General features: G+C 41.7%; 3 protein-coding genes and 1 non-coding gene across 5 annotated transcripts; all 4 read right to left on the minus strand.

The window, feature by feature from the left end:
* Positions 1–584: 584 nt before the first annotated feature.
* Positions 585–4689, minus strand: LOC104418730 (ferric reduction oxidase 7, chloroplastic). The gene is made up of 9 exons (XM_010030162.3): positions 4057–4689; positions 3877–3970; positions 3581–3778; positions 3242–3476; positions 2623–2950; positions 2242–2518; positions 1722–1977; positions 1205–1643; positions 585–1045 (listed from the first exon to the last, which is right to left on the minus strand). Exons 1-9 carry the CDS (start codon positions 4292–4294, stop codon positions 876–878), a joined length of 2235 nt encoding a protein of 744 aa, XP_010028464.1. The 5' UTR covers positions 4295–4689; the 3' UTR covers positions 585–875.
* A 4951-nt stretch (positions 4690–9640) lies between these two features.
* Positions 9641–13652, minus strand: LOC104418731 (ferric reduction oxidase 7, chloroplastic). 2 transcript variants are annotated; one of them, XM_039301428.1, is made up of 11 exons: positions 13492–13652; positions 13329–13416; positions 13113–13178; positions 12933–13026; positions 12637–12834; positions 12272–12506; positions 11653–11980; positions 11271–11547; positions 10729–10984; positions 10212–10650; positions 9641–10071 (listed from the first exon to the last, which is right to left on the minus strand). In XM_039301428.1, the coding sequence occupies exons 2-11, from the start codon at positions 13348–13350 to the stop codon at positions 9902–9904; spliced, it is 2085 nt and encodes a 694-aa protein (XP_039157362.1). In that variant the 5' UTR covers positions 13351–13416; positions 13492–13652; the 3' UTR covers positions 9641–9901. The 2 variants fall into 2 exon arrangements, with proteins under 2 accessions (XP_039157362.1, XP_010028466.2); XM_010030164.3 differs by having other exon boundaries at positions 13113–13416.
* Positions 13653–15108: 1456 nt separating this feature from the next.
* On the minus strand, positions 15109–15181 carry TRNAR-UCU. The gene has a single exon. It is a non-coding gene; the product is annotated as a tRNA-Arg (tRNA).
* A 592-nt stretch (positions 15182–15773) lies between these two features.
* On the minus strand, positions 15774–19553 carry LOC104418732 (ABSCISIC ACID-INSENSITIVE 5-like protein 6). Its single transcript, XM_010030166.3, has 5 exons — positions 19397–19553; positions 17500–18593; positions 16844–16915; positions 16721–16750; positions 15774–16033 (listed from the first exon to the last, which is right to left on the minus strand). Exons 2-5 carry the CDS (start codon positions 18583–18585, stop codon positions 15953–15955), a joined length of 1269 nt encoding a protein of 422 aa, XP_010028468.2. The 5' UTR covers positions 18586–18593; positions 19397–19553; the 3' UTR covers positions 15774–15952.
* Positions 19554–20142: the final 589 nt, after the last annotated feature.

A 20142-nucleotide genomic window follows, 5' to 3' on the forward strand; every position in this document is an offset into this window, starting at 1 on the left:
TAGAACCTTTTCTCTTGAAATAAGGTTAACTTCAAATAGAAAGTTAATGGTAAGGGTTAGATTTTGAATAGGAGTGAAAGTTTGTTATTTTTTATGAGACAAAACAAAAATGGGACCAGAATTGTCACTTAATTTAAAGTTTGTGCTTTTTTACGAGACAAAAAAAAAGTTTGGGCCAGATTTGTCCCGACCTAAAGTTTGTGCTTTTTATGAGACAAAAAAAAGTTTTGGCCAGATTTGTCCATTGACCTAAAGTTTGTGCTTTTTTTTGGAATTAGCCCAAATTACATATGTCATCATCCCAAACTTATTATACCTAAGGTTTGAGAGAAAACTCAATAGCTCACTTTTTCACTAGATGTATTAAGAATAAATGGGCCCTTTTATTCATTCACTCAGGGAGCAAGACATTGCTCTTCCGAACGTTATTTTCATTTTTGAAATTTAAGGAAAAAGCTATCCAATTTCGAACAGTTTTAAATATTTGAAGTGGTGGATTCTAAATTCTAATTACAAGAATATATTTGAGATTGTTCCCAAACCATCCTAATAATATTCCGTCTTAAAAATCTCCTCTGAGCGTATAAAGAACAAAAAATGAACTAAAGAAGAGGATTAGTAGATCAACACAGTAAGTGTACAGCCACATAATGCATCAGTAAAACAGTGTCCACCAACGGACATCTGGGTGCCTCGCATTTTAGATTCAGAGCACACAAATCATCTAACCAAGCATCGTAATACTGCATCACGCCACATTACAATGATATCCGATCCTATACGATGTTCATGAGTACTCTAAGCTTATCGATGCTCCTGGATTGGATCAGTCACAAATTTGGCATGGACGAGATTGAAGAGCATTGACGGGGTAGCTACAGATCGAAACTGTGGCTGTTGTAATGGAAGACTGGGTGAAGCGCTCCCCTCCTCAAGTTCTGTGACCTGCACTGCTTGGCAACGCTCGACTGAAGAGTTGCAGGACCGCACACGATCACCCCGATATCAACTTTGCCCCAGCGCTCAGACATGGATGTGAAGATTTCTGTGCAAGGATGAAAATGGGGGTAATATTGTTCCAGCATTAGCATCAATAAGGGCTGAGTTCTTTAACTACTTCCGAGTTCTTTAGGCACTACTGAGAGTGAGATCATTTCCATCTCAAACATGTATATCGTCTCCCAAATGACATGGCAAAATGTACCTTCAAAGTTTGGTCTGGCGCCGTAATGTGTAGTCCCTGAAACAGCATGATCTTTTGGGCCTACATCGTCCTGCATTGTCTTGAAATGTTCACTCTGCTGCGACCTGTCATCCTTCTTACCATCCTCATCTTCCTCTGCAGCGACGGCTCTCTTTTCCCAGCGATGCCATAAATAGATGACAGGGCCTCCAAATATGATTGCACTGCCAATCATGCATCCTACAAGCAAGAGTCCTTTGTACCACCATGTGGCTATGTTCAAAGGGTTTATGTAGAAGATGTCCAGCAGGGCCATCAATACAGCAAAGCCAACCACAGAGGAGATGACATAAGCTCCGGACCATGTACGGTTTCCTGGTCCAACTAGAACGGACATGCCACTTCCCCTTAATAGAGGAGACACGGAAGTGCTAATGCCCTTGTCCATGTTACCTTCTTCCTGCATCATAACAACACTTAGCTCTTCACTTAATGGACTCGAGGCAAATTGTACGTCGAAGACACAAGTCAGCTTTACCAGTGGAGGATGCGATTCCCTGGTGACATAGACATGAACTTCGAGGTCCAGCTTATCGGAAAAGTTAGGGCAGATTGACTCCGTATCCAGAGTGGATAGCAGATGAAGCTCATTGGATCTTCTTATGGCCCAAATCAACAGGACATTCTTTGGTAAGCATGGTTTCCCTTGATTTGTAAGATGGAGTATGTCACTCAAGACAGCCAAAAAGGGAGATATCCCACTGCCTCCAGCTACCAGAATGAGATTCTCATATCTACAAGAGCAAATAATTCAAGTATCAATCCGCTAAAAAGAGGGGAGAAAAGTTACAAAGAGATGGAACTTACGGTCCTGATGGTAAAAACCAATTCAATTGGATACAATCTTAAAATACTTCCTAATCTAGAAGCACTAATTTTTTTTATGAAGGATGAGAAGGGTCCAACTTTGCCTAGTTTTACTCATCACCGATGGTTTCATGCGTTATAGTTTTCTCGCCCTTATTCACGAAGATGTACTAGCAGATCATAAGACATACGTCAGATGGTAAGGGATTTCATGCCCATAAGGCCCCTCGATAGAGACTGTTATCCTGGAACGAGATTGGCTACGGAGTCCGTTTTCTCCTTCTGTGCCAGGCATATGCAAGACCTTGCTCTTCAAGTTGGAGGTCCATTCCCCTAAGACCTTTATGAGGACAGAGATGTGTTTCCTTCCAGCCAAAGGACTAGAAGAAACACTGAAAGGATGCCATTGAAGCCATGACAATTCCCGAATCTGAAGGAAGATGAAACTCAGGGCAGTGTACCGCAGATCTGCATCACCAAGAGAATACAGACTCAAATAGTAGAACATTCTCCTAATGGGTACAAGGAACTAAAAAACGATCCACAGATGAAGAAAATGAGAATTTTAGTACTTGCTGGCTTTGAGAAGACCAATTCTACACTTCCGCCAGGGAGGCACGTCACGGATATAACATCCACTGTCCTTCGCGATTGGCAGAATCTGAGAAACCGGTCAATCACGAAGAGGAAAATCCCCCCAGCAGTTATACTGAAGATAAAATCTCCGACATGCAGAGCCAGAAAGATGACGAAGACAGCATAGAGTTGGTGTGTATAGAAGAACAACTCAAATTTCTTCTTCCTCACCAGAGGCAACGTAGTCACCCACATCAGTAGACCAGCCAAAAGGCTGATAACCCCAGGTAGAACGGCGATACCTTCATCTGCCCACTGCAGTATCTGAAGAAGACATTCTGAGTCATGGACTAACAACTTCAGCATAATCAAGTCCGATTATATTTGATTACGGAAATTTTAAATGGAAATTACCAGAGACACTGATCACTTATTAAGATACATCTTATAGAAGAGTCATACATTTGTGCGTGCATTCTCATCTCGTGTTCTGTCTTGACTAGCACTTACGATGCTCAGATCCTTATACAGGAAACGAAAAGAATGACAAAGATAGAGCTAATTGGAGAGAGGAAAAGATAACCATATAAGCAAAAGCAAATTGCTAGGGCTCACTTCATCTAGCAGTTGACCTTCCATCGCCCATGCAATTACGAAGCATAGCCCATGGAGAGTGAAGAAAGACATTGTGAGATGTCCAAGCCAGACATGATACCGGGTTGCTTGCTCAAAGGGGATATCTATGATACTAAGAAGGACAGATCCTCGAGAAATTGGGAGGAAGAGAAACGCCAAGAAGTATATCCCGATGGAACCAAAGCGAAGTCCCGTGAGTATAAGCATCAAATTCCTGCAAAGAACAATAAGGTACCCAGTGGAACGGCCTTATTTACTAAGAATCGAGAAGACGCATACCACAATAACACTGGAGATTTAAGCTAGCACAAGGAATACCATTTCCCTTCAGAAGATAATGAGACCTGTGATAACACGTTGAGATTCTGCATGGTGTAAGCATATAAAGCCCAAATAGCGAACACAACAAAGAGGCAAATCCCAATGAACTCAGCTGCTGAGACAACTCCAAATGGTCCGTCAACCAGGATGGGAAATGTCCGCAATCGAATCCTTGGGTATTTGCTAGTCGTCTTCCTGAAATCTCGTGTTCAATGGCAATGTATGAGGAAGTGAATTTGTTCAGTGAAAAATGCGGGGACAAAAAATGGACAGTGACTAGAGGTTCAACATACAATTGGAGCTCTTTCTTCCCATCAACCATAAGACTTGCTATGGCAAGAAACGCAATGACGAGAATCGGAGCGCTACACAACAACAAGAAGCTCCCTGCCGGGTGGTTCAAGCACCAATAAGACGACAATCATAGCTAGCAGGCCGAGTTCAGGATCGAGGAGAGATAAAAATAGCCGAACCTGTAACTCCGAATACGTTTCCCATGGTCGCTCTGGTCCAACTCTCTACGAACTGAGTCCCAGCATCTGAGGGGAAAAGAAAGAAAACTGCAACCCAGAAACCGAGGACGAGCCACATGGCGACACCAAGAACCCATTTGATGAACGCAGTGGCAAAGACGGAATGAGGCGGATTCCCATTCTCGGCATCGGTAAGGTTCTGCAGCAGAGGCTCACCAGCAGAGTGGTCATCGGCCATGGAAAGTTGATGCGGCGATGGAGAGTATTCACGGGGGATTCAAGGACACCTTCAGATTATCCGGGACCGTAGAACTTTGAGTGATTCGGCCTTGCACTGCAAATATCAGTCAGGAAGACAAGTAGAATCCAAGCCACTCACGTCACAATCTTAGTATTCCCTCTCAGCACCTACTCTGCCAGTGCACTCGGGATGTTGACATTACACAGCTAGAACTCTTTACAAATGAAGAGTCTGTACTCAATGCTCTTCACGAGATAAAAATCACGTCTTTGCCTTTACTGGTGTCCGATCAAACACTTTCAAACCAAGCCCACATAAAAATCGGGTCCGGCCATGTTTATCCATCGCTGGTTATCCAGGACGAAGGGTACTCTGCAGAGAAGTCAGGGCGGTCCCCTGTTTCTCTTGTTTTTATGCCCGGAAACAGAAATTCGTATCGTCCTTGTTTTTTATGGTCGTCGTCACCGAGTCAATTCATGGCCACATGCAGGTCCTTGTTTTTGATGGTCGTCGTCACCGAGTCAATTCATGGCCACATGCAGTTACGATCGTGCCAGCAAACAATTACTGATCGACAACGATGACCACTGTGCATCAACGGTAAGGTTCAGCAGCAGAGGCTCACCGGCAGAGTGGTCATCGGCCATGGAAAGTTGATGCGGCGATGGAGGGTATTCACACGGGGATTCAAGGACACCTTCAGATTATCCGGGACCGTAGAACTTTGAGTGATTCGGCCTTGCACTGCAAATATCAGTCAGGAAGACAAGTAGAATCCAAGCCACTCACGTCACAATCTTAGTATTCCCTCTCAGCACCTACTCTGCCAGCGCACTCGGGATGTCGACATTACACAGCTAGAACTCTTTACAAATGAAGAGTCTGTACTCAATGCTCTTCACGAGATAAAAATCACGTCTTTGCCTTTACTGGTGTCCGATCAAACACTTTCAAACCAAGCCCACATAAAAATCGGGTCCGGCCATGTTTTATCCATCGCTGATTATCCAGGACGAAGGGTACTCTGCAGAGAAGTCAGGGTGGTCCCCTGGTTCTCCTGTTTTTATTCCCGGAAACGAAAATTCGCATCGTCCTTGTCTTTTATGGTCGTCGTCACCGAGTCAATTCATGGCCACATGCAGTTACGATCGTGCCGGCAAACAATTACTGATCGACAACGATGACCACCGTGCATCACCTGGAGTGGCCGAGGAGTAGTCCCTGTTTTCTTACTCTCCCCATGAGCTTGGATAGAAACAAAAGTTTCCAGTCGCTCTTGCCCACGTGTATTTTGTGTACTCAACTGCTTTGATAGTCGAAACGTCACCACAGTCCTCCTCACATCAGCAGCTCTTCATCGTCCTTCCTCCAGAGCTAAGAGACGGACCGGGCCAGACCGACCGTCCTCAGCTACTCCTATTGAAACCTGTGCTGGATTATGTGAATTGCTTAAACATTATATATTAAGTATGCTATGAGTTAATAAATAGAATGCATACAACAAGATCGAGCTTTTACTTAGGGGTGTCAAAAACCGTACCGAAAAGTTTGGTTTTTTCAGCTTGGTTCTTATTCAATTCGGATAATATTGAAAATCGAAACTTTTTTAATCAGTTCGGTTTTTATCGATTCAGTTAACCAAACCAAACCGATAAAATCTAAATTTTTAATCCACTCTTTTCTTGATGTTTCTATTTTTTTCTTTTTAAGTTTCTTTATCTTTGTTTCCTCTGGCCGATCGTTCAACCTTCGATGACAAGCCAAAGGCCACGACCAACAAGGGTTGGCCTTACCGACCTTAGGCGAAGTGGCCCTCACTAGGATCTGGCAAGGGGCAACCTCACTGGCCTCAAGCAAGGCTCGCCCTCGCCAAGTCCAGTGTGGTAGAACCTCACCAGAGGCCAATGAGGGTTGACCTCGCGGGCCTTAGGTGGGTCACCCCCATCGGGATCGGCAAGGAGCGACCTCGCCTGAGGCTAGCGAGGCCAACCCTTGTCGGTCGTGGCCTTTGGTTGGTTGCCGAAGGTTGGGCAATCGCCAAAGGACAAAAAGAGAAAGAGAAGAAAAGAAAAAAAGAAGTTTAAAATTTATAAAAAAAAAAAAAAAGTAAAAACCGAACCGAGCCAAATCAAATCGGATTTCAGTTTGGTTCAGTAAATTTTCTTATTGGTTAGATTCAATTCGATTTTCCAAAAAAACCAAACCAAACCGAACCACTTACACCCCTAACTTTTATAGCCATTTTATTGTTTGAAAGGGGAAGTCATATTTTGACTTCAACTTGAATGATTGCTTATAAATGGTTTGTAAAACCTTTTATAAAGGTATCTTAAAAAGTTTATGATTAATATGGTTTGAAAAGGTGCTTTGATATCTATATATTGAATGCTTGAATTGTGAATTAGTTTATGAAATGGATTTTGAATTGGTTTGGGAAACTCATTTTGATATATGAAATGATTTTGCTTGTGGATTACTGGAGATTGAGTTGATGGTTTATGCTCAGTGTCTTTGTGACCTATTGAGGGGTGTGTGGGTATGTGCATATTAATCTAGGATATCCCTGCAAACCGAGCCACCAACTAATAATAAGTGGAAACCTAACCAAGAGGGGGAATTCTGGTCACCTTCTCATTAGGCATTATGCCGTGACCATAGTTCGATGGATGGACCATCGTCGTATGGTTTCATATGAGATGGATCAATGGGATAAACCATTAATATGTGGCATGAGATTAATCAATAGAATGGATCATTAACATGTAATTTTTTATGAGATTGACTAATGGGCTAGACTATTGGTGTTTGCTTGTTATTATCTTGAATATTTCTACTTTGAATATATTATGTTAAAGTAAGAAATATTATATTTTGGTCTTGAAGGTTTGTTAAATCTTTAGATTTGGCGAAAATGAGTTATATTTGTATTTTAAATATGTATAGTGATTGCTTGATTCGCTTGAAAAAACGTTTACTCATTGGGCCATGGTAGCTCATTAATTTCTTCTTATCATATTTTTCAGGTGCCTCAATTAGTGACCGATAGAACACGAGCAATATTGCAGGAATTATTCAGAGTCGGATATTTGGGGTATACTTTGAGGCTGCATCTTTTGAAGAAAGGATCGCCGTGTCACTCCCTCATCCCTATAGGATTTGGGGTGTGACATATTTAGTCTCTTGCTTGTAATATCAAGAATGTTATTGCGAGTTAGTTTCCACTTGATCTTCTACAAGTAATATCGGAGTGATGCCACACAACTCAACATATAATTGATGCTTGTGCTTTAGCATCAGCTCAATTGGCATCAATTGGCTTGTAGATAGTCATCCCCAAAGAGTTTGTGACGAAACGAAGTTTAACTTACCTATAAAAGAGAAAATAGATAACTTCATCTCTTATCTCTAACAAAGAAAATTTATTTTATTGTTTATAAACTTTTGTTTACCTATCTTACCAACTCTTATATAAAATTAGCAATCTTTTTTATTTACTTGGTTTAGAGAAATTTTCTTCAATTAAATTATCAACTAATTTTGCATTACAAACTTCCATACAACTAGTTAACCGAGTATCATATGTTCTTTCTTAACTTACTTACTTTTCTACTTAGGCCTTGTTTGATAAAAAATGTTTTTGTTCCTTGGAACAAAAAATTTTGTTCTTTTATTCCGGAAAACAAAAAAAAGAACATAAACGTATTTGGTAAAACTTTTATTCCTGGGAAAAATCCATTTTTTTGTTTCCGGAAACAAATTTGGAACATAAATAAGAAGTAGAAAAAAGTTACTTTTTATTCTCGGGAACAATTCCAAGAAACTATTTTTCTCTCTCTCCTTTTTTCTTCTCTTTTCTTCTTTTTCCTTTTTTCCTTTGGCCAGCCATGGTCTACGCCGACGACCGGCCAAACGAGGGCCGGCGACCTTGCCAGAGGGTCGTCGGCCCCTAGAGATGCCACGCCACAGCAAGGCTGGGCCTCACCAGCCGGCGTAAGGTTGGCCTCGCGCTCACCCAACCTAGGCAAGGCTGAGTCTCACTAGTGATCAAGTGAGGCTCCAGCGAGCTCGCTGGCTCTTGCCGAACCTCGGCCAGCCGACCGCCGACCGCTAGCAATCGACCACAAAGAGGAAGAAGGAGAGAAAAGAAAAAAGAAAGAAGAAAAAAAGGAAAATATAATAAAAATATTAAAAAAAACTAAAAAAAAAAAATTATACGGTTTTACCAAACACATTTCTTTTCCGAGAATAGAAATTTTATGCAGTTATCAAGCATGTTCTTATACTCAAAAATTATTCCTGGGAATAGAAACAAAAAAAAAAACTAATTCTGTTCAAAAATTATTCCCCAGAACAGAAATATTACCAAACGCATCCTTAGTTTACTACTTTTATATGAACTTCTTGGAAATAATCTAATTTTTTTTAGAAATTATCAATCAAGTAATTATCAGCTTTTCTGTCATCAAGTTCTCAACTAATCACCTCTTTTTTGAGTTACACACCAACGTTTATTTTTTTCCCATTAAATTACCAACTTTTCTCATATCTAACACAAAAAGTAAAAACTGCTCTTATATTTTAGCAACTTTTATTACATTTCTTAAGGATACTTTATTTTTAGAGAAAATGACCCCTAAACTTTAACTCAACGTGTAATGTGATTCATTAACTTTTAATTTATTTAATATGGTCCCTAAGCTTTTACTTAATCTGTATTGTTGTTTCTGAATTTTTAAATTATTCAATGTGATATATGAACTTTGGGTACATGTTTAATTTAATCGTTGAACTACATGAAAATGTTCAATGTTGTTCCTAAATTTGAATTAATAAAAGGAAAATATTGAACATTTTCACATAATTCAGAACTAAATTGAATATATAGCAAAAGTTTGGAGATCACACTAAACAAATTAAAAGTTCATAAACCACATTATACATTAGAGTAAAGTTAAGGGATCAAATTGAATAAATTAAAAGTTCAAGGAATACAAAATACGTTGGGCCAAATTTCATAAATTACATATGTCATCATCCCAAACTTATTATACTAAAGGTTTGACCGAAAACTCAATAGCTTACTTTTTCACTAAATATATGAAGAATAATGGGCCCTTTTATTGACTCAGGGAGAAAGACACTGCTCTCCCAAACGTTATTTTCATTTTTGAAATTTAAAGAAAAAGTTATCCAATTTCAAACAGTTTTAAATATTTGAAGTGGTGGATTCTAAATTCTAATAACAAAAAAATATTTGAGATTGTTCCCAACATCTTAATAATATTCTGTCTTAAAAAATCTCCTTTGAGCATATAAAGAAAAATTATGAATTAGAGAAGAGGATTAGAGATCAACGCATGAAGTGTACAGCCACGTAATGCATCAGTGAAATAATGTCCACCAACATTCATCTGGGTGTCTCGCATTTTAGATTCAGAGCACACAAATCATCTAACCAAGCATCGTAATACTGCATCACGCCACATTACAACGATATCCGATCCTATAAGATTGTTCATGAGTTACTCTAGGCTTATCAATGCTCCTGGATTGGATCAGTCACAAGTTTGGCGCGGACAAGATTGAAAAGCATTGACAGGGTAGCTACAGATCGAAACTGTGGCTGTTGTAATGGAATACCGGGTGAAGCGCTCCCCTCCTCAAGTTCTGTGACCTGCACTGCTTGGCAACGCTCGACTGAAGAGTTGCTGGACCGCACACTATCACGCCAATATCGACTTTGCCCCAGCGCTCAGACACGGATGTGAAGATTTCTGTGCAAGGATGGGAATGGGGATCATATTGTTCCAGCATAAGCATCAATAAGGGCTGAGTTCTTTAAGTACTACCGAGAGTGAGATCATTTCCATCTAAAACAAGTACATCGTCTCCCGAATGACATGGCAAATTGTACCTTCAAAGTTTGGTCTGGCGCCGTAATGTGTAGTCCTTGCAACAGGGCGATCTTTTGGGACTACGCCTTCCTGCATTGTCTTGAAATGTTCACTCTGCTGCGACCCATCATCCTTCTCACGATCATCGGCTTCCTCTGCAACAACTGCTCTTTTTTCCCAGCGATGCCATAAATAGATGACAGGGCCTCCAAATATGATTGCACTGCCGATCATGCATCCTACAAGCAAGAGGCCTTTGTACCACCATGTGGCTATGTTCAAAGGGTTTATGTAGAAGATGTCCAGCAGGGCCATCAATACAGCAAAGCCAACCGCAGATGAGATGACATGAGCTCCGGACCATATACGGTTTCCCGTACCAACTAGAACGGACATGCCACTTCCCCTTAGTAAAGGAGACACGGAAGTGCTAATGTCCTCGCCAATGTTCCCTTCTTCCTGCATCATAACCACACTTAGCTCTCCAGTTCATGGATTTAAGGCAAATTGTATGTCAAAGACACAAGTCAGCTTTACCAGTGGAGGATGCGATTCCCTGGTGACATAGACACGAACTTCGAGGTCCAGCTTATCGGAAAAGTTAGGGCAGATCGACTCCATATTTAGAGTGGATAGCAGACGAAGCTCATTGGATTTTCTTATGGCCCAAATCAACAGGACATTCTTTGGTAAGCATGGTTTCCCTTGATTTGTAAGATGGAGTATGTCACTCAAGACAGCCAGAAAGGGGGATATCCCACTGCCTCCAGCTACCAGAATGAGATTCTCATATCTACCAGAGCAAATAATTCAAGTATGAATCCGCTAAAAAGAGGGGAGACAATAGTCACAAAGAGATGGAACTTACGATCCTGATGGTAAAAACCAAATCAAATGGAAACAATCTTAAAATACTTCCTAATCTAGAAGCACTGATTATTTTCATGAAGGTCAGAATAGGTTCTTTCAAATGAAAAGGGTCCAACTTTGCCTAGTTTTACTCATCGCTGATGGTTTAATGCGTTATTGTATTCTCGCCCTTAATCACGAAAGATGTACTAGTAGATCATAAGACATACGTCAGATGGTAAGGGATTTCATGCCCGTAAGGCCCTTCAACAGAAGCTGTTATCTTGGACCGAGATTGACTGCGGAGTCCATATTCTCCTTCTGTGCCGGACATATGCAATACCTTGCCCTTCAAGTTGGAGGTCCACTCCCCTAGGACCTTTATGAGGACAGAGATGTGTTTACTTCCAGCCAAAGGACTAGAAGAAACACTAAAAGGATGCCACTGAAGCCATGACAATTCCCGAATCTGAAGGAAGATGAAACTCAGGGCAGTGTACCGCAGATCTGCATCACCAAGAGAATACAGACTCAAATAGTAGAACATTCTCCAATAGGGTACAGGGAACTAATTAACGATCCGCCGATGAAGAAAATGAGAATTATTAGTACTTGCTGGCTTTGAGAAGACCAATTCTACACTTCCGCCAGGGAGGCAGGTCGCGGATATAACATCCACAGTCCTTCGCGATTGGCAGAATCTGAGAAACCGGTCGATCACGTAGAGGAAAATCCCTCCTGCAGCTATACTGAAGATAAAATCTCCGACATGCAGAGCCAGAAAGATGACGAAGACAGCATAGAGCTGGTGTGTATAGTAGAACAACTCAAAGTTTTTCTTCCTCACCAGAGGCAACGTAGTCACCCACATCAGTAGACCAGCCAACAGGCTGATAACCCCGGGTAGAACGGCAATACCTTCATCTGCCCACTGCAGTATCTGGAGAAGACATTCTGAGTCATGGACTAAGAACTTCAGCATAATCAAGTCCGATTATATTTGATTACGGAAATTTTTAATGGAAATTACGACAGATACCGATCACATATTAAGATACATCTTATAAGAGAGCCATAAATTTGTGCGTGCATTCTCATGTCGTGTTCTGTCTTGACTAGCACTTACGATGCTCAGATCCTTAAACAGGAAACGAAAAGAATGACAAAGATAAAGCCAATTGGAGAGAGGAAAAGACAATCATTTAAGCAAAAGCATATCGCCAGGGCTCACTTCATCTAGCAGTTGACCTTCCATCGCCCATGCAACTACGAAGCATAGCCCATGGAGAGTGAAGAGGGACATTGTCAGATGTCCAAGCCAGATATGATACCGGGTTGCTTGCTCAAAGGGGACATCTATGATACTAAGAAGAACAGATCCCCTAGAAATTGGGAGGAAGAGAAACGCCAAGCAGTATAACCCGATGGAACCAAAGCGAAGTCCAGTGAGTATAAGCATCAAAATCCTGCAAAGAACAATAAAGTACCCAGTGGAACGGCCTTGTTTACTAAGAATCAAGAAGACGCATACCACAATAACACTTGAGGTTTTTTACACGTAATTTCACTATGATTTTAAGCTAGAACAAGGAATACCATTTCCCTTCGGAAGATAATGAGAGCTCCGATAACACGTTGAGATTCTGCATGGTGTAAGCATATAAAGCCCAAATAGTGAACACAGCAAAGAGGCAAATCCCAATAAACTCAGCTGCTGAGACAACTCCGAACGGTCCACCAACCAGGATGGGAAATGTCCGCAATCGAATCCTTGGGTATCTGCTAGTCGTCTTCCTGAGATCTCATGTTCAATGGTGATGTATGAGGAAGTGAATTTGTTCAGTGAAAAATGCGGGGACAAAAAAGGGACACTGGCTAGAGGTTTAACATACAACTGGAGCTCTTTCTTCCCATCAACCATAAGACTTGCTATGGCAAGAAAGGTGATGATGAGAATCGGACCGCTACACAACAAGAAGTAGCTCCCTGCTGGGTGTTTCAAGCACCATTAATGTGACAATCGTTGCTAGCAGGCTGAGTTCAGGATCGAGGAGTGATCAAAATAGCCGAACCTGTAGTTCCGTACAAGCTTCCGGTGGTTGCGCTGGTCCAACTCTCCAGGAACTCAGTCCCGGCATCTGAGGGGAAAAGAAAGAAAACCACGACCCAGAAACCGAGGATGAGCCACATGGCGATGCCGAAAACCCATTTGACAAGCACAGTGGCGAAGGCGGAGCGAGGCAGATTCTCGTTCTGTGCATCGGTAAGGTTCTGCAGCAGAGGCTCACCAGCAGAGTGGTCATCGGCCATGGAAAGTTGATGCGGCGATGGAGGGTATTCACAGCGGATTCCAGGACACCTCCAGATTATCTGGAACTGTACAACATCAAGGAATTAGGCCTTGCATTGCAGATATCAATCAAGAGGACTAATAGAATTCAAGCCACTCACGTCACAATCCTAGTACTCCCTCTCAGCACCTCCCCTGCCATCGCACTCGGTATGTCGTCATTACACAGCTAGAACTCTTTACACATGGAGAGTCCATACCGATTGCTTCTCGCGATATGAAGATCATGTCTTTGCCTCTTTCTTGTGTCCGATCAAACGCTACAAACCAAGCCCACATAAAAATGGGACCCGGGCATGTTCTGCCATTGCAGGTTATCCAGAAGAGAAAAGTACTCTTGACAAGTGAAGTCAGGGTGGTCCCCTGTTTTTGTGCACGGATAGCGATTTTCTTATCGTCCTTGTTCGTGACGGTCGCCGTCACTGAGTCCATTCATGGCCACACGCAGTTACTCCTGTGCCGGCCCACAATTACTGATCGACAAAGATGACCGCCGTCATCACCTGGAGAGCAGGAGGAGTGGTTCCCGGTTTTATTGTCCTCCCCATAACCTTGGAAAGAAACAAAAGTTTCCAATCGCTCTTCTCCACGTGTTTTGTGTACTCAGCTACTTCGATAGTCGAAACGTCGCCATAGTCCTCCCCACATTAGCAGCTCTTCATCATCCTTCTTCCCGAGCGAAGAGCCTAGGAGACAGACCGGACCGGACCACCGTCCTGATCGGTCACGCGAATTACTTAATGAATCTTAATCAGCTCCTGTCATAGTGGAAGAACTGATAATGACTATTCATACGGAAATGAATGGTTATCTTAATTCATTAATAATTGGACAGGTAAGGAAATTTCTCATTGAGTTACTTGGTTACATAAAAAATGAATAAACTTCAATTCCAAGAAATTATATATTTACTAAAACATTTACCGAAGAAACGGAAGTCTTATTGAAAGAAGCTATCCAAGAACATAAAGAACGTTTCTAGACTTGTTTATTGAATCCACGGCTTGTTCCTGTTGCTGAATCTTGTTAATGAAATGAAAACGAACAAGAAGAAGAAAGGCCCAAAAAATTAAATCAATCTCAATCAGCTCCTCTCATAATAAAAGAACATAGAATGACTATTCATAGGAAAATGAATGGTTATCTTTTGTTCCCATTGCTGAATCTTTTTAATGAAATGAAAAGGAACAAGAAGAAGAAGACCCAAAAAATTAAATCAATCCCAATTGGCTCCTCTCATAATAAAAAAACAGATAATGACTATTTATACGAAAATGAATGGTTATCTTTTATTCCTGTTGCTGAATCTTATTAATGAAATGAAAACGAACAAGAAGAAGAAGACCCAAAAAATCAAATCAATCCCAATCAATTCCTCTCATAATAATAAATAAATAAATAAATAAAGATAATGACTATTTATATGAAAATGAATGGTTATCTTAATTCATTAGAAATTGGACAAATAAGAAAATTTCTCATTGAGTTACATACTTATATAAAAATGAATAAACCTAAATTTCAAGGAATTATATATTTTATTAGAAACATTTATTGAAGAAGCAAAAGCCCTATTGAGAAGCTGGAACGGTTTCTAGACCTATTTACTAAATCCGATTGTTGCTGATTCTTGTCAGTGAAATGAAATACGAAGAAGAAGAAGAAGAAGAAGAAGAAGACCCCAAAAAATTGAAAAGACTGAACCGAGTCTCAAAGGTCACGCCCGGTGGGACTCGAACCCACAATCGTCTGATTAGAAGTCAGACGCCTTATCCATTAGGCCACGGGCGCTTCACGGTGTGAAAGGTCTCTCTCTATATATATTATCTATCCCCACAAAAACTTCCCTAGCCTGGATGAGCGAAATGGCAATGAGGATGTCCCGCGCAGACAGCATGCAAAGGTCCCGTGAATAAACGCCATATAATTTTTCGCGGGCCATAATGTCAAAATATTTTTTGGAGTTCGAAGATACAATTTTAGATACCCAGGGCCCAAATCTAGCCTATGCTTCATGACTTTTTCTTGAAGACCTGATAAATGATACTTTGCATAGAAAGACCATCATACCAAGTATGCTCTTCCTCCGCGCATAGTGTGAATTTCACGTCTTGTTTCGGTCCTGCGTACATAGAAATAAGTACTTTTCCCCAAGCTCCTGACGATGATTTTCCCTTCGCGTCTTTCCTCTAGGAAGGATCAATTTGGACAGAGATTGCTCTGGTTCGCTGCCAATCTCCTTGATCTATGTCCATTTTCACAGTCAAAAGAGAACATGGCGAAAGGAGCGATGATCCACTCGATGCGTGATTATTCCCGGGATCATTTCTCGTGGATAACCTCACCTCCGTCGGAAAGGCAAAAACCTTAATACACCTTATAATTACCATGCAAAAAGTTTGCTAATTACTCGAAACAAATCAAGTGCCGTTGCTCTTATTACAAGTGATACGCATCCTTTGCGATACAAGATTGGAATAAGCAACGATGTGCAGCGAAAAACACAATGCCACGCTCTAGCAATCGGTTCAAACTAAATACATGCTGTCCGATCCATCAAATCTACCACGGACCTGTCAGCGTCCTCTTCAAGCAACATTGCCTCTTATCTTCCCGGTACAGTCCATTCACCTTCTGCGAGATCTGTTCACAACATATCCGAAGGTGATCATCAGGCCCTCCACCGCAAAACAAGCAGACTATGAGCCTCAAATTTATGGATTATGAATGCTTCACTGAAGTTCTATTCAATAGGGATAAGTTCATCAATGCAGATTGTTCAACTAATTTTTCTTGAGGACTTTTTGGTACACCAAATTTTTGGCCCCGAGTCTAAGTGTATGGCAGATTCACCGCATAATCTTTATGACAAATGATATGCTCATCATTTATTAATTGATTATTGAAGGACACACCCAGGGCCCATGGCACTTGCGCTCCTGGCAAGTCCTCTGGAACCAAACAATTTAGTAAAAGTTAGCAGCTTACTCTGTCTTGCACATGGAAAGTTTCTCGGTTTCTGTTGCGTGAAGATGATTTAGATAGTTTAACGATCAATGGGCATAAACAGAGTATGCTGCCGTGCAGTATATTATGACACGACAACACCCATTTACGAAGTAGAAAGATACTATATACGTGCAGGTCCTGGTCGGCCAAGTTGCCGCTTCAACATTCCTACCAGGTTTATTAATACCTCAAGGATATAGGCAATTACTAACTTGCATGGATAAAGAATTTGATGCCCACGAATGTCTTATCTGCTCATTTGCTTAGTCGTGATAGAAGCAATAGGTTCAGATGAGGACTATAAGCGGAAGCTAGACATACCTGATTTTTCTGCATTTCCATAAATTCAGCCTGTAAATATAGAAAATATTTGTCACGACGGGAAGAAAAGAAAATAGTGATCTGCAGTTTGCCTGCGACAGCATCTCAGGTTGGGTGAATTACCTGTTTTCTAAGTAGTTCCTGATTTATCTCTTTCAGTCTTGCGATTTCTGCTTCCAGTTCCATATTATAGGCCTGCCAGAAATTAAAGAGACTAGGGGGATGAGCTATAGGTCCATTTCTTAGTAAAATCACCTGAAAATTAAAGCCTAGTCTGAAAGCTATACTTATTTCAAGCAGAAGACACATTTAAACCATGGTGCCGTATGAAATATGCATCTATGTATCTAAATAGCATCTAGCAAAACCGCTTATCTTTTAAGGAGTTCAACGGTCACAAACAAATGAACGATACTTGTTCCTCTCAAAGAAACTTTCAAAAGAGTAAATATTCTTTAACTGCACTCTTGATGATTCTAAGACGATAGTTCCAGCAACTCCTCAGCAGAGGAGCAAACCACGTTAGCTGAAAAATAGGATGACAGCATGTGCAGGTTCCAGGCTACATACATGAGATTCCCAAGCACATCACCACAGCGGGATCTTAACTCTTTCTTCGGCTTTCATTATATAATGTTTCCTTGGACTTCTTAGTAGCTAAAAACATCATATTTTGCTGGTTGATTTAAAAAAAAATGGGCTAGCAAGACCTAGCCAGTGAGCTTTCCTAGTCTAGTGAAGAGCTTAATCAAAGAAGAGCAATTTTTTAGCATCCTCACCTGCTTGCGAGCCCTTGACCTGGCAGCAGACTCCCTATTTTTTATCATTCTCCTGTGCCTTCGCTCAATTGCTTTCTCCAATCCATCTTTGGATCTTCTTCCACGGCCAAAAGCATAAGGAACTGGTGACAACGAGGATACATCTGTACTATTGTTGGAAATTGCATCCGGTGATACCAGTTTTGCTGGAGATTCAACAGCGAAACCTGCTCGGCCCAAATCCCCCAAGCACAGTCCTCCAGCCTGCATAGCACCACTGTGAACTAATGCTTTGTTGAACGATGAGTGCGTGATTCCAATCGCTTCCCTTGACCCTGGACTTGCTATATGAGCTGTATTTGGTAGATGCACGGAGGTTGCAAATGACACAGTTTCCGGCTTTGGAAAAAGCGGAGCCGGTGGTTCAAGCGGCTGTGGCTGTGGTTGTTGCTGTAGCTGAGTAGGTCTAGTTCCAATAAAATCTAACGATGAACCAGCAGGCTTACTAGAGAATATGAAATCGTTTCCAGCAGCCGCACTACTGGCGAGACCATTACTAGTGAATTGTGACATTTCTTCATGAACTCCATTGTCGCCAGGCCTTGCCATCATTTGTGTGTCCTCCCTCACAACGCCGGCTCTCACTAGGAACTCCTCCAATGTCATCTCTCCCAAAGTCCGTTGCCTCTGTGGCAAATTTATGTCACCTCCTTCTCTACTCCCTTCTTTCACATCCTCCGTCTCTTTGAATAATTCTCTCCACACTTCATCAACTGTTTTTTGACTAATAGTCCGCGACAGAGTCAATGACCCCTGTCTCAGCAAATTCCCTACTTGACCACCTCCTTCCCCTCCATTACCAGAAGGCGCCATGTCTTGTAGCTGTAGTTGGCTCTCCTCAGCTGTCCATATGTTCTTCAGGAACTCATCCATGTTGATGGATCCAATATCCTTAGAAAGTCCACTCCATGTGTTCTGAAACTCATTGAAAGTCAAGGAATATACTGAGGATTGTCGAGATAATGGGGGAATTCCTGGTTGCCCTCCGGTGCTTCTTTCGGCTGCTGGCACATCGGCCAAGTTTCGGAAGTTCATTTGAGGACCCATTCTGCAAGCTAGAATTTTTACACGCCCATCCAAGCGAATTGGATCAGTCCTCAATATTTAATTCGTTTTCTTCCACTCATGTCATGAATCAGCCACGAAAAATAAAAGCTAGACAGACTGAGTCCGTGACATACTATTCACACATCTTTAAGGTTCAGTTCTAGGAAGAAGATGCTTATCAAATCATTATAAAAAAAAAGTGCCAACGGGGAGAGCAAGTGCTTTTCAACCGGCAGGAAACACCTCGGTTCGTTTCCATCCGACAAAACATTCTAAACTTGAGAATAGACAAATCATCAAGAAGCTTTCGAGCATAAAAGAAGAAAATCAAATTAAGTCCAAAGTACGCATAGAGTATAGAAATCTCAGACGACGAGACTCTCGAGCAGCACACGGCACGAATTACCAGACCCACGAGACGTGTCCCTCAACTTCATTGCAGGAAGACGCCGACCGCTTTTCGAACCGGCTCATCAACTCGAGCTAAACTAGACAAGACGCCATAAGAGATAAAAAAAACCGTTGGAAATCTGCAAAACAGCGCGACCCAGAACCTCCTCTAACTCCACACCTCGAACTCATCACTCGAAAATCCGCAAACCAGGGGTTGGATTCAAGAAAGAACACTAATTTTAGCAATTCCCAACTTCAGTAAAACCATTTTCCCCGACGGCGTCGCGTCAGCCCAGATAGCAACTGTAAAAACCCGAGCTCGGCAACCAAGAACCAGCAAGAAAAACGCGACCCCGCCATTTCCAAATGTAGAATCAAGTTGGACTTGCGAAGGGAGGGGGAGGGTGACGGTTTTTACCTGCGATTGCTATTTCGGGCAAGTTGGATTTCCCCTCCGAGATCGAACCGAATCTGCGAGTCGCGCTGGGAGATGACAAGTGTCGAACTTCCTCTGGGGCTCCGGACACGAGTCGCCATTTAAGGGGGGGTTGGCTGTCGAGCTTTCCGAGGCTTATAAAAAAATTGGGAGATTTTTCCTGCTTTTCTTTTTTTATTTAAAGCCGGAGAGCCATAGAGGATTCGCGACGTGGACCAATAGCGGAGGCGTTTGGACTTGATGGCGATGTGACTTGCCGACCAATGAGAGGGAGAAGCGTGGCCCCTTGCCTCACCGTTTGAAAAGCAAGTCCTTATCGGGCGACATGGCAGATCCGAAAAAGATTGGGACGGATGAGAGAAAAGATCTAATGCGATGCGCATTGAGGTTTTATTACGTGTAAAACGATGTTCGAGAAAGCACCGGCCAGCGTGGTAGGTTTGAGAGAGTTCCAAAAGTAAAATTATGAATGCGACAAGTTGACATCGAGGAGCCCACGTTTAAGAGCACTGCGGAAGTGAATTAGTCGAGGTGTTCATGGTCCTTTGGAGAGAAATGAAAAAGTACTAAAAAAGTTTTAAACATTACCTTTTATATCGATTTAATCATAAATTTTTTAATCGAATCAATTTAAATTTGATTAATGAGCTCGAGCCTTACTAGATTGGTGAGCAACAAGCTCGTCTGTGATTGATTGCTTATTGTCACCATGGTCGGTGATAGGCCGA

The sequence above is a fragment of the Eucalyptus grandis genome, chromosome 9 (assembly GCF_016545825.1).
Source record: "Eucalyptus grandis isolate ANBG69807.140 chromosome 9, ASM1654582v1, whole genome shotgun sequence".
NCBI lineage: Eukaryota > Viridiplantae > Streptophyta > Magnoliopsida > Myrtales > Myrtaceae > Eucalyptus > Eucalyptus grandis.